Source organism: Dipodomys spectabilis, unplaced genomic scaffold (assembly GCF_019054845.1).
Source record: "Dipodomys spectabilis isolate Male_0828 unplaced genomic scaffold, ASM1905484v1 ptg000125l, whole genome shotgun sequence".
Lineage (NCBI taxonomy): Eukaryota > Metazoa > Chordata > Mammalia > Rodentia > Heteromyidae > Dipodomys > Dipodomys spectabilis.
In genome coordinates this window covers 24,354,794-24,369,187 of record NW_024870802.1, presented here as the reverse complement: position 1 = coordinate 24,369,187, position 14,394 = coordinate 24,354,794, and the positions used below count along the sequence as shown (strand labels likewise).

The 14,394-nt window shown below is 35.2% G+C and overlaps 1 protein-coding gene across 2 annotated transcripts in view; it reads right to left on the bottom strand.

Annotated features, from left to right (window-relative positions):
- The window catches only part of Prkg1 (protein kinase cGMP-dependent 1), a 1,051,642-nt gene that overhangs the window by 365,565 nt on the left and 671,683 nt on the right, over positions 1-14,394 (bottom strand). For both annotated transcript variants that reach the window (XM_042689193.1, XM_042689194.1), the window contains exon 4: positions 10,578-10,683. In XM_042689193.1, the coding sequence (XP_042545127.1) occupies positions 10,578-10,683 (106 nt within the window). The remainder of the gene's footprint in view (positions 1-10,577; positions 10,684-14,394) is intronic.

Here is a 14,394-nt window from a genome sequence, read left to right as displayed (position 1 = left end):
TCAAAGCCAGCCCAGGCAGGAGAGACCGTGAGACTCCTATCTCCAATAAACCACCAGAAAACCAGAAGTGGCGCTGTAGCTCAAGTGGTAGAGCGCTCGCCTTGAGCTGAAGAGCTGAGGGACAGCGCCCAGGCCCAGAGTTCAAGCCCCACGACCGACAAAAAAAAAAAAAAAAAAACAAACAAAAGTAACTAAGCAAGAAAAAGTAACTAGAACAAAGAAAAGAAAAATGCTAGTTCTATGAGGACAGAGATACCTCTTTTCTGCAGTTTGACATCTTTATCACTAAGCGAGATATCTCTTCTCTAATTATGTTAGGAAGTTTAAATTGAAATAAGAAAGACTCAGTATTAGAGAGGCCAATTAACTGGATATCAGAAATATGGAAACTAAAAAAGTGAAGCCTCTGGGTGAATTGTCACTGGGGAGACAAGATTTCCTCAATCTGAAAGATTTCTTAATCTGATTATCTTAATCTGAATTGACTGAAAAATTTGTTCTAGGGGAGTCTCAGGTTTTCATACATTGTTTTGACCTCTTGTCTGTTACAAAATTAACTTTGGAATAAGGTGTGTGTGTGTGTGTGTGTGTGTGTGTGTGTGTGTGTGTGTGTGTCTGTGTGTGTCTGTGTGTGTCTGTGTGTGTCTGTGTGTGTCTGCATGTTCCATAAGGATTTCATGATTTTCACAGGTGGTCCAATCACTGCTACTCCATTTGTAGCACAACTCCTGTGTTGTGTCTGACAGGACTTAAAGTATGAATTGGATCCAGAAAAGTGTATGTTGTAAGTGAAAAAATGATCATATGCTTTCATAGTTTAGGGTCATGCTAAAGTAGAGGATGAGGGGAATAAGAGAAGGTAATGGGGTGAATGTGATAAAAGTATATTATACATGGAATAGCATAACACATTATATATACAAATGTACTTTTGAAAACCCTTTAGTTGTACAATAAAATTCTACATAAGAAATACTGATATATTAAAAGTAAGAGGGAGATAAAAAGAGAGGCAAAGAAAGAGGAGATAGGACAAGGTGGAGAAAAAAGAATTTAATGCCATTTAGATTAATATTCATTAACATGCATATCCATTCTCCCAGACAACTTTGATTTGTCTTTCTTTGTACAACAAAACAGATCTTAAGTAGGTTCTTTCAAATATGAAATGTAGTCATTACCCTTAGGACCACTTCAAATCAACTGGGAAGACATTTCTTGGAAAGTCTTGAGTAATTATAAACATTTTATATATTTATATGATAACTAGATCTATGCATCTTAATTGCCATCCTTCTAGGCTTTGGCATAAATATTCTATTAGTTATTATTATACAAAGTAAACTAAAAGTTATATGATTCTGGAAATTTGAAGGAAAAATATCTCTTCCCCATTAACTATTTTTAAGTTAATTTTTAAAAGCCCAGATTCCTTTGATATATGAATGTATACATACATGCATAAATATGTATATGACATAGTCTGATTCCAAAATTGTACGCTAGGAACTTTCTCTAATAGCTGAAATGTATCAGAAATATATTTCCAAGAGACTTTTCTGACTATTCACATTTTTGCATATTCACCAATTGATGTTTTAATTCTACAAAAAGTAATTATTAATACTACCATATTGTTCTTCCCTTGACATCAAGAAGTTAGCCTGATATAATTAACAGAATAAAAAATGTGAGATTGAATTGATTTGAATCTAGCCTAATGCTAATAGGGAAAAAAACCCCACTAAATTTCATGCTTCCAATTGCTTCCTCAGTAAAATGAAGATAACCCTGATTTCCTCAATGAATCTTGGCAAAATTAAACTAAGTAATGTATGCAAGGTGCCAAGTTTTGGCTGTTTGATTTATCCCTGATCTTCACTTGAGTTGGGATGAGTGCTTACAATTGAGCTGAGTAGAAACACTTGAGACAGAGTAGAAAAGATGGGATGGTTTTCCCATTTTAAAAATTAAAAATAACTAGGCAGATTCCTAACATTTCACTAAAAATTCACCTTGGTAAAATCGTAATGGCAAATAAACTACAATTAACTTTATTTCAAGGATAACAAAACCAAGCCAAAATTCATGCTGCTCATTCCTTTTCTTGTGTGTCTAAGCCAACCAGCAGATGTACCCTCCTCTTTCTAGAACAGATAAAATATACAAGCTAAGAGGCTTTCAATGTCTAAAACTATTTAATATTTATTTAGCCTCTTGGCAACATGTTTACCTCCTCACTGAAGATCTCTTGAATTCCTCATCAGCCCTGGGGAAGATTGAACAAGTAGACAAAACTAGATTGTTGATATCCAAAAAAAATACTACTTTCTTATTTTCCCGAGTACTTGGTAAATGCTTCTTGAATTTGTTCTTTGAAGAATAGATTCTTTCCTTCCTCCCTCCCTCCCTTCTTCTTTCCTTCTTTCCTTCCTTCCTTTCCTCCCTCTCTTCCTTCCTTCCTTCCTTCCTTCCTTCCTTCCTTCCTTCCTTCCTTCCTTCCTGTTGGTACAGAGAATTGAACTCTGCCTCACACTCTTGCTTAGCTTTTACTGTTCAAAGCTGGTGCTCTACCACTTGAACCATGCCTGTTCTTTCAGCAGAATAGTTTTTGTTGTGGAAAAGAACTCACTGTCTTAGACTTCAACATATTGTATATAACACATTTTACAAACATAGGACTTACTTCCAGCAGGCTCGATATGAATGACAGAAGTAAAATAAGCCTCATCACAGGCATAATTTATAAAAGCGAAAGTGACAATATAATGGGAGAATATTCAACTAATGTATCACATTGCTTTATCTTTCTAAACCTCAGTTTTGAGTAAGGATACTTACTTAGAAAGATAAAGCAATGTGATACATAGGGATATGAGCTTCAGAGACTCCTCCCTCCAAATGTAGGCAATCTAAGAGGCAGCATCATAAATGGAGCAATGTCCTAAATCCTCATCTAGGGCCTGTCTTCCCCTGGACCAAATTAGATGTAGGGAATTCATTACTGATTCAAAGGGGAGAAATTAACCACAAGTTTTATATATCAAGCATCTAAATTATTTGCAAGGATTAGTTAAAAAAAACTTGTGGAAATAGAAGTTTCTATATACAATATGTGCATATAAATAGTTTTCAATTATCAGCATATAATGATGCAGATATCTGAGATCACATTGCCTTTCTTTCTTTAAAAGGATCAATATGTCAACCTTTTTCCAAATAATAGATGAGAGCATGAAATTTAATGGTTACCTTCTCCTCCTGTCACATTTAATAAGAACGGATCTGATATCCTAAGATATCTTTCAGCAGGCATATTTGGAAGATGGTGAGGATATACCTCTTTATTTATTCTTCATATTATTTCCTTTCAAATTAGGGCTATGCCAGCTTTGTCAAGATTAATTTTAATGCAGGATTCACAATCTTCTAGAAAAGCTTTATTAGAGCTTAAAGCTTAAAAGCTTAATAGTCTGTCACTTATTCTCTAAAGTAAAATGCTCTAAAATACCTAAAGCTATTTTGGCATACAATCTCTTTTTTCTCTCTATCTTTTTCCTAAAATTGTAGGAGAAAAGTCTGGTCAAAGGGGAATGATGATTTTGATTTTCCAGAAATATGATCCTAAAAAATCAAATGGATTCTATAGTCACTCCTTACGTAGTTTACACCAAAATGAACCAAAATCAAGTAACATCTTGATTTTATTTTCAGGCTAAGGAATCCAAGAAATACTCTATAAATGTCCTTAAAAGATCACAGAACACAGCCTAAAAAAGAATAGAGTCTGTTTGTAGACTTCCATTTAAGCTTATGGTCAGGAAGAGCCCCAAATACACTGCCTAAATTTCTAGAGAAGACACAGATCTTTAGCTACTTAATAGCCACTTTAGCAATAATGATACATTTTGTATGTAGAAGGCAGCCTTCCAAACAAATTAAAGCCCTTATTATTGAACTTATGTAATTCTAAGACATTATCTTGTATTTGATGCTATTTAAAGTGGTAGTTCTTAAGCTGTCAATGATTATTTATGAAAATGTATTCAAGAGTTGGAAAAATATGAGAGGAAGAAAAATCCTATTGGCATTTAGGAGGTGGAAATTGTTACCACCCCTCCGCTCCCCATGAAAAAAATCTAGGGGCTTCAAGGACATAGTGAACATGTACAGAATCCTTCAGGCAGAGTAAATGGCAATTTAATGAGTTGGAACTCCATGCCTAGGAACTGACACGTGGATATTAACATTTATGAAGACAGGTAGAGTTGGCTCATGCTTGTAATCCTAGCTACTCATAAGGTTGATATCTGAAGACTGAGTTTTGAAGCCAGCCTGAGCAGAAACGTGGGTAAGACTATCTCCAATCACACACCAAAGAAGCCATTGAAGCTCAAGTGGTAGAAAAAAAGTGAAAAGGCTAGGGGGTGCTGCCCAGACCCTAAGTTGAAGTTCCAGTACCAGCACCAAAAATACATAATACATAAATAACAGTTCTAAGTCTGTCTACAATTAATTATGTAATTTCATTTAACTCTTTGGCTTTAATACATAAAACTATATGATAGAATTCATTATAGAGGTTTTTGTTGATGATTAGATACATCTCAAGTGTTTTGAACATGCTTATTAAATATTTACTAACATTTGTTATTGTTTTGTTTATTCTTCATTATGCTTCTTCACAGAGAGAAGTTTCCAATTTTTGATTACTGAGCCTTAGGCTTAAAGATGTTTGCCTAAAACAGCACAACTATACTGAATGAAACCAAATTTAAACGCAGATATTCTTCCTATTAGTAATTCATTGAAATACTTAGAACATTTGAAAGACATTTTCTAATTCATTTTCTGTTATTGATTGTGCTTCTCCGCAAAGCATCAGCATCACCTTGAGAACTTGTTAAAAATACAGATTTTCTTGTCCAACCCCCACAGCTGTCATTCAAACTTATTACACTGGCAGCTGTAAACACTGTTTCCGAGGAGGATATGACAACTTTACCAAGGGTCTCAAAGAACATCTTATAGCAATTGTGAAATTCTAGGGAGAATTTTACCCTGGAAATTTGAGCAAAAGAGTGCTGACATTCTAGAAGAACTGAATTTCAGATTTCCCAGAAACTGGGTGACACCATGCACTTTAAATAATTATCTATTATGCTTTACCTCAGTAAAAACAAAAAAAAACAGGCCCTTAAATTTCTTACTTTTATTCTTTTGGAGTTCTTTGTTATTAAGTAGTTGTACAGAGAGCTTATAGTTCCATATGCCAGGTTATGAGTACAATGCATCTTGTTCAATGCCTCTATTCTGTGACAGTGGAAATGAGAAGAAGGAAAGAGATGAGCTGGAAACATTAGCAGTTGCCAACACAGGCATGGCACTGGGGACAAGGTAAAAACCAAAGAGAGCTTTCTGCTAGGAGTTACATAAAAGTTTAACTCAAGAATTACAATGTGAGCCTATCTGCTTCATAAAAGAATTCTCTAATAGAGGGAGAAAAAGGCTTTCTGGAGATCAACAGAATCAACTCCATAGTTCAGTTTCCAGAAAAGATTGTTTTTTTCTGTGAGTCTGACTTGAAAATGCGGTTCATTATATAAATCAGAATCCTTAATCATCATGGTGATCATCGGCATCATCAGCATCATAGTGTGTAGACAAAAGAAAACCCAGATTTACAAGTAGACCCACTGGCCACATGGCTACACTGGAATGCTCCTTTGGGTCTAGATACCATTGCCAATAGGAGCACCAGAGAATACGTTCAGAGAAAAGCAGCACAAATTAACTCTGTCAGTTATCTGACTCATTTTCCAAAATTTATATTGAAAACAAAAATATTTTCCAGTGGTCTGAAATGATGGAAAAATGCTGTCAACTTGAGATTTTTGCTGGAACTATGGCAATCGTATCCCATTTGGTACCTCTGCCTCTTGAATCATTTTTGTCATGCTTGCATAAGGATGTAGGAAATGTTTTTATCATAGAATGTGAACTACGGACACAAGAGATGACTGAAGAGGATTAAAGATCAGAATCACAGTTTTCATCTAACACAAAGAAGGGGGTAAATATCATGCTTGGTGGTTACATAATCGAGCAAATATACTGGAATTAAAATAAAACCCAACTTTGACAGCAAGGAAATGTATCTATGTACTAGCAGTGCATTTAGAGATATAATTTGTTCACTTCCAAATATGTGCTGAAAATAAAGAGGGAGATTGTCCAGGGGAGATAACCAGTGATAATTGGACCACACCTCTTTTAACCCGTGGCTGTCCCTGATTAGTAACACATCAAGATGCGCAATAGAAAGCACTACAATGGTAGAATTTGATGATTTGCATTGTCAGTTTCTAGAGGTTTTATTTTTGGTTAGTGTTACAATTTCTTTACTTCATTGAATCCTTCACAAAATACCAAATATATGATATCTCTAGTAGAAAATTCTGGAGGAAGTTTTTTTTAGCAACATATAGAGAAAAACATCCTCCCTTCATAGATTGCTAGAGCCCTTTGATGTGTTAAGTTTATATACATGTATATTTTATTTTAATTCTTTTGTCAGTAACAGGGTTACTGAACTCAGGGTTTCAGCTCTATCAGTTAGCATTTTTACTCAAGGTTAGTGCTCTACCACTTTTAGCCACAAGGCCACTTCCATTTTTCTGGTGGTTAATTGGAGATGAGTTTTATGGGCTTTCCTGCCTGAACTGGCTTCTAACCATGATCCCCAAATCACAACCTCCTGAGTAGTTAGCCACTGGCGCGGGGCATTTTAAAAATTTTAATTGGGGGCCAGGAATTTGGCTCAGTGGTCGAGTGCTTGCCTTGCATGTATGAGGCCCTGGGTTCGATTCCTCAGCAGCACATAAGCAAAAAGAAAAAAGCCAGAAGTGGCGCTGTGGCTCAAGTGGTAGAGTGCTAGCCTTGAGCTGAAGAGCTGAGGGACAGTGCCCAGGCCCAGAGTTCAGCCCCCACAACCGACAATAAATAAATAAATAAATAAATAAATAAATAAATAAATAAATAAGTAAAATTTGTATTATCATTATTATCAAGGTGAGGTCCAAAGACATAAGTCGCTTAAAAAGTACATTTCTTTCTGGACAATGTCACCACTTCCCTCGCTCTTTTCTGGTTTTTTCCTTCCATCCCCACCCGCAAGTTGTATTTTCAGCATAATATTATAATATCTAGTGGAGTTTATATCTTTATAATGTCAAAATAGGTAAGTTTTCTACACATGGAGCCATAAAAACGGTCAGTTAACTGGTTTGACTATGTAAAAAAATTAATGTTTTTATGTTATATAAAAGAATGAGACAGGCACTGGTGGCTCACACATGTAATCCTAGTTACTCAGGAGGCTGAGATCTGAGGATTGAGATTCAAAGCCAGCCCGGGCAGGAAAATCCATGAGGTTCTTATCCCCAATAAACCACCAAAACACTAGAAGTGGCACTGAGGCTCAAGTGCTAGAGTGTTAGCCTTGAGCTGAAGAGCTGAGGGACAGTGCCCAGGTCCAGAATTCAGGCCCCATGACCAAAAACAACAAAAAGAATGATATACAAATTTGTTTAAAACATACTACCAAATAGGGAAATAAATGATTTTATAGTAGAAAAATCTAATTGATTTTGGTGTTTTGAGATTTTGACAATGCCTTTGATTATTTCCCTTGGGTATTATTGTGCCACATCTTTATAGCCTAGCTAAATAAATGGTATCAAGTATAGCTAACTTGGGAACATAAGAGTGAAATGAATGTTATTCACACTTTCAGCCTCAAAAGTGTGGGTGATTTTTACAGCAGCACAAAGCTCCTTCTCAGAAGGGGGCTGTGTATGATTTAATAATGTGTTGCTCTCATGAAATTTTAAACAATTTTTAGAAAAGGGGCTTTACACTGCTGGTTTGCAATAAGCTCTAAAAACCACATATTGGCTCTGGATTTACTATTCTGTCAACTGTCTATGTATAAATTTATACAGTTTGTATGAAAAAAGAATGCCAGAATATTTAAGATAAAACCATACCCCTGAAAAGTGAATGTTTTATGAGTAGAGATAAGCTTAGTAGTCAAATTATAAACAAAGTAGACAAGTAAAATTGATAGAGAAAACTCCAGAAGGAAGGTTACTACTCCATAGAATGAAATCAATGCCTGTGGAAAAGGAGGCCTTTAGTTGGATCAAAAAGAAGGAAATGAGCTGGGCGCTGGTGGTTCATGCCTGTAATCCTAGCTACTCAGGAGGCTGAGATTTGAGGATCGCGGTTCAAAGCCAGCCCGGGCAGGAGAGATTGTGAGACTCCTATCTCCAATAAACCACCAGAAAACCGGAAGTGGCGCTATAGCTCAAGTGGTAGAGCGCTCGCCTTGAGCTGAAGAGCTGAGGGACAACGCCCAGGCCCAGAGTTCAAGCCCCACAACCGACAAAAAAAAAAAAGAAGGAAATGGTTTGAGCAATGACAATTGGGAACACAGGCAGGGAAGAGGGGGGAGTGTGCTATAGGAAGACCTTGAAATATTCAGGTCTGTGGAATCATTTGGATTATGTAAGTAAGGCAAGACTAAAACAGGGTAAGTTGGCTGCCTTTGGTTGTAGGAGGGTCTTGAATGTCCAGGCAATGAGGATATAAGTAATTGAGTAGCAACTGTGAGTCACTGAAGAGTTATAGAGGGAGAACTAGTCACTGTCACAATTTAGTAAGATTAAAACAGATGATGATCATTTTGTCACTTCTCTAAACTCCCCGCCCAGTTCTATATTCAGTGTAAACTTGTTTTATGAAAGAGCCTGATAGAAAGTGAGATTAAAATTGGTGTCAACCTCATTTTTACTCAACCAGTTAAATTCTACTTGCTCTCACTCTCAGTTGATCAATAAAAATGTGTTGACCCATTCTTGAAAGCCAAGTTTCATTAAATTATAAGGATAGATTGTATAATTCTGACAATGACAGCATGACCAGAGTTGATTACACAACACACACACACACACACACACACACACACACACACACACACACACACACACACACACGAGACATCTCTGTCTCCTGATACAGTACCATTCAATTGATGTTTACTTGAGAAAATAAATTGGTGGTAGTTAAAATTAACATGATGATTGCACAATGCATAGATATATAAAATAAGCACAAGGCACTGTGATACAGATACTTATTTGTTAATTAGCAATTGAGATCTTTATTAGGGTTGCATAAAAATCAATAACTTGCAAGTTAAGTTTTGAAATAGATATCCATTCTGTTTCTCTTTGTTTGTTCTCTGCCCACACATACACAAATGCACAAATACATATCAGCACACACAGATATATTCTGCCACACACTTATTGTGTGTTATATTGTACATAAACAATATACCTTCCTTGAAAACTGTATTAAAATTTTAAAGAGACTTATATTTCTACTTCCACATGTTTTTGTCCAGTAACAATGAGGAGGAAAAACACCCTGCTGACAGAGAAATATTTTAATATAATGTTACTTGATATAAAATTAGAATTTCAAGGTCCCTTCAGTGGGATTATAACCAAAAGATTTCATGTGGAAATGAAAAATATATAAAAGATGAAGCAGAAACAAAATTAATTAACCACAAGAAATACCCAAGTAAGGAGTATTAAAATTGCATTTGAAGGAAACTCAAGAGATATCTGTTAAGATATATTACTGAAGTCAAATGTGAATTTGACTTATCAGCTTCATTTTACCCACTTATTTACAAAAATGAAAATATAAGAAAAACCAAAAGTACTTTAATATTCTAGCTTTCAAAAATGAAATCTCAGTAGCTCAGAATCTGTACATCACTACTTACTGTTTACCTTTTCAAAGAAAAATAATGAAAAACATTGTTTTTAAAACTCAGCAGAATAGTCAATGTTATTTTTAACAAAAATGATATATATTTTCTTTAAAATAAACTTAGAAGCAAAGTAATTAGTTTCAATACATATCAGCAAATATTCCTAAGAAATTAAAAGGCTGTATTTTTTTGTTCTATTCCCATTCTATATGGAGTTACTATGATCATATATGATTCAAGGAAAGAAAAACTTTTACTGCAATATAAAATAAATTTAATTTGGGAAATTAAACTCAGTATTAAAGGATAATAGGCTGCTTCTTGGAGCTTTCCCTTTTTAGTTATCCAGCCTTTTCAGTGGAAACTCATAGAATGAAGAGTGTAGCCATACAGTGTGGTGCATCTAGCAGAGATTATTTAAATGTATTAACCAATAAGTAGAATAGACAGTATTCTTTACTGTTCAAGAAATTCTTATTTGTTCCTGTGAGCTACTTTTCTCTGGGAAAATGTGGAATGGCTGAGTACACGTGATAAAATTCAGAAGCTCTGACTCATCCCCTTATGCTGAAAACTGGCACCAGAGTTATAAAGAAGCCTGTACACGTCTTGCCCTTCTATAAATTTGTAAAGCTATTAAGACTGAGATTAGAGAAAAGAGAAGTTTTCACTCTGCTGCATTTACAAAGGACAATAAATACGCTCAAGAGGAGAAAGGAACATGTCCTACCTTTTTAAAAATTCCATATACTCGGTATGCTTGATGAGTCCTGTCCTCATCATTATTGTTTGAAAACATTGTCGGTCAATGGCCCAGAGTTTCACATTTACAAGAGCTGGAGAAAAGGGGTGGGGAAAACAATCAGAGAAAAATTAATTAGAGAATTTCAACTGTGAATAACAACCTGCAAAAGAGATGAGTTATTCATGAGAGGTATAGAACTTATTAACCTCTTACCTACATTCAAATCTAATGTCATAATGCTGCTCTATTTCATTAAAAAGTCAGGTATGCTTTCAGGAAAAAAAAATGTAGCTCATAATTTTCGACACTTGTGTGTCGCCTAAGGTTTCTATTGCTCTTAGTTCCCTTAGGAGTTGATAATGCCTGAGGACACATCAAAAGTATTTACAAAATTCACAGAATATGTATTAAAGAAACAGCATGGAGGGATAAAAAGAGGCTCACAATTAACACCAGTCCCTGGTAACTACTTAGAATAATATTAATGAATCGTATGACCATATTTTAATTACAAACAGTAGAGATAAAAATTTAATTTGAGGTTTAGGGAGAAATCAATATAACAGAAATAATAATTACACAATAATTTCTACACAACAAATTGTAAATTGTTTAACAAATTGTTTAACAAATTGTAAACTGTGCTCAAAATAGTCACATGGAAATTTTATTATTCATGTGGATTGAATTTTAATTTCTAATCCTCCATGTCACTGTCTTTAAGAATGAATAATTAAATGCTGCAGCAGAAACCACATCACTATCAAGCACATGACTACAAAACAACTTTAATTAAAAAATGGCAGGTATTATATATACTCAAACATCATACTAAGATAAACTTAGGCTTTTAAAAATGAGCATATGATGAATGTTGGTGGTTGAATCTGCATGGTAGGCATACAAAATACTTACTATTTTCTCATATGTATTCAATTTTTATAGTACAAATATTAAATTATCACATTAACTTCAAAAAGCCAATTTATATACTATACCTAAGGAGTCTTAGAAAAATTTGTGGAGGGGAAGGGAAAAACAAATCGTTTAAATAGGGATACAGGTGGACCCATTGCAACAATGAGATGTACAAGTTGTTATGTCGAAAAATGAACTTTACAACTTTGGTGGGGGGGGGATTGGGTAGGGGGGGTTGGGGGGAGTATGGGAAGGGATGGGAAGGGGAAACAAAGGAGGAGACAACAATGCTTGATAAGAAATGTACTCATTTTCTTGCCCATGTAATTGTAACCCCTCTTTTCATAATAAAAAACAAAGAAAAAGTGTAGGGTCTTGAACAAAACTGTTTGCTGGTGCTAGAATACAATTCAATGAGCTAAACACAAAAGACAGAGGAATTTAGTTCTCTCTTCAGAGTTCTCAGACTAAGCCCAGGAATGAGTGGATTAAGACTGGGAATGAAAAAGGTGAGAATATGTTACCAGAGTAAATTGGGTCCCAGATATGCCCTGAAGGGACGGGACAGAGGCAACAGAAAAGGAACAGGGGAGCAAAAACATGAAGAGATGTCATACTCCTCCAGAAGTAAATCCTGCTCTAGATTTTCACCTTTTTGCTCCTTTCTTCCTTCAAGACTGTTTGATCTAAGAAGCTGGAGTGCAAATTCTTACTTGGCTAGCTCTTCAGTGCTAAAAAAAAAACTATGTTCCCTAAGTAGGAAAAAGAACAAAGTAGTAAGAAGGGATGCATGCATGGCTTTCTTCCAAACATCCGTTAAATATGACACTTCATCAAAACCAAAGGGAATGCAGGTATTCTCTTGCCATATTCTGGCTCTTCTGAATCCAGGCTTCTTTCCAACACACCTGTTTACTTGAGTCCAGCCATAAGACTGAATGGTATGAACATGAAAGAGTAGGAAAACCAGGAAAAGAATTGGAGTTGGAAATGAGATCATAAGAAATAGTGCTGTTTGCATCCGAAAGGAAGTAACTGGGTAGGAAATGGGCATTAACAAAAGCAAGCCTGTAATGAACTCAGCTGGACAAAGCCCACTGAAATGACTGAGATTTCTGTGGACCCTGATACCTAGCTTGATAGTGAGTTGATGCAGGCCTTGGAACATAGACTTGCAAAGCCAGAACTAATTTGATGAACAACAATAAGCTATTAGTGATCTTTAAAAGGCAAAAAGAATGCAAAGAATCAAAATTTTAAAGGACATACATTGGGTACATCAATATGTCTTTAAATGTTTCCAAACAAATCGGTGAGTATCTTCATATTTATTTTTATTCTTAACAGTGCCTAGGTATTTAATATTTCACAGCAAAAATGTACTCTCACCACAGGCCAAATTAGGAGGCACTAACCAGTCTTGTTATTTTCAAAAATGCTGGCAGTAAAGGTAGTGGCCACTATTAGGAATACACATGTATACACACATACAAACATACTCACACATACATTTTTTTCAACATCCCGTAAAGGAATGACTAGAAGTGGAATGTGTGAGTGAAGTCAAGCATGGATACAGTTTTTAGATTTTGCCACACAGAGAAACAGCACATTTACACTCCTCGCAGTAGTAGATGAAATTCCCATTATTGGCTCTGAGTGATATGAGCATTGTGATAGGTGAGAGCGGGCTCTATGAGGGGCATAATTGGACTAGGAGACGCTTAAGTCAAAGCAAAATTAGAAAATTGCTTTTGGTGCTGCCAAAAGCAATTGAAGAAAAACTGTAGGGCAGAAAAATAGTATGATGAAAGTTCAACATAAGGAATATTATTTGCTGTGTGTACAACAGAGTATTGTGTTAAAAACAAAGAGTGATAAGAAATAAACAAAGACAACAGCAATTCAAGAAAGAAAGAGCCTAAGAAATATGGCAACATAGGAATAAGAACAAAGGCTTAGCAATTGTGCAGAGTGTATGCATATGTGTGTGTTTGCACATGTAGTTAGCATATCCTACCAATATTGTTATTTATCTCTCATATATCTATATCATATATTGCCAAATAAATTCATATCTTTCCTTAGATCCAAATTCTTTTCTCACTTCCTACCACCAGAAATTAACATTTCATTAAATAAACAATAGATATATTTCTTGCTTAAAAAAATTTTTATATGTGCAATTCATCTGCAAATATGCACGCGCACACACACACACACACACACACACACACACACACAAATAAGAAAATCATGTACACCAAAGGGATCTCTGATGCCACCCCAGAAACTCCAAACTGAATTTATCAGATTATTAGCCATATGTGTATTGTCCACTTTATTTTGTATTTTGGTTTTTGTCTACCGAGCCACTGAAATATCCCTAAGTGAAATTCTATGTCAGTTAATATCACTTCATGTTAATGAATATGGGTTGATGAGATTACAGATTTATCCATGACCTTGAGCAAGATGCCAAAGACTTTTCTTTCATCCTCACCTAATATACATATTAGTCAAATCAGCATTTTACAGGCAGGCAAGCATGACTAATAATTACCTTGCCTTGTTATCAAAAATGTAAGTTACATTAGAATTGTGATTTATGACTAACTTCTTAAACAATCTGCTGCAGTAAAAGACTGTTGCTTTCATAGGTTAAAAAGACCATTTGGGAAAGGAAAATAAAATCCCTTCATTTACCTTTGATTTCAAGTAGTGGATTAATCTCTTCAGGGAGTAAGAATTTTAGGAAATAAATTCCTGTGATTTTTCATTAGGATTACTGTGGTTAAGCATTTAGGTCTGAAGGGCATAAAGTAAAGATAGTACTAAGAAGCGATTTTTCTTTTCATTCAAGTATTATATCTCAAATTCTTTA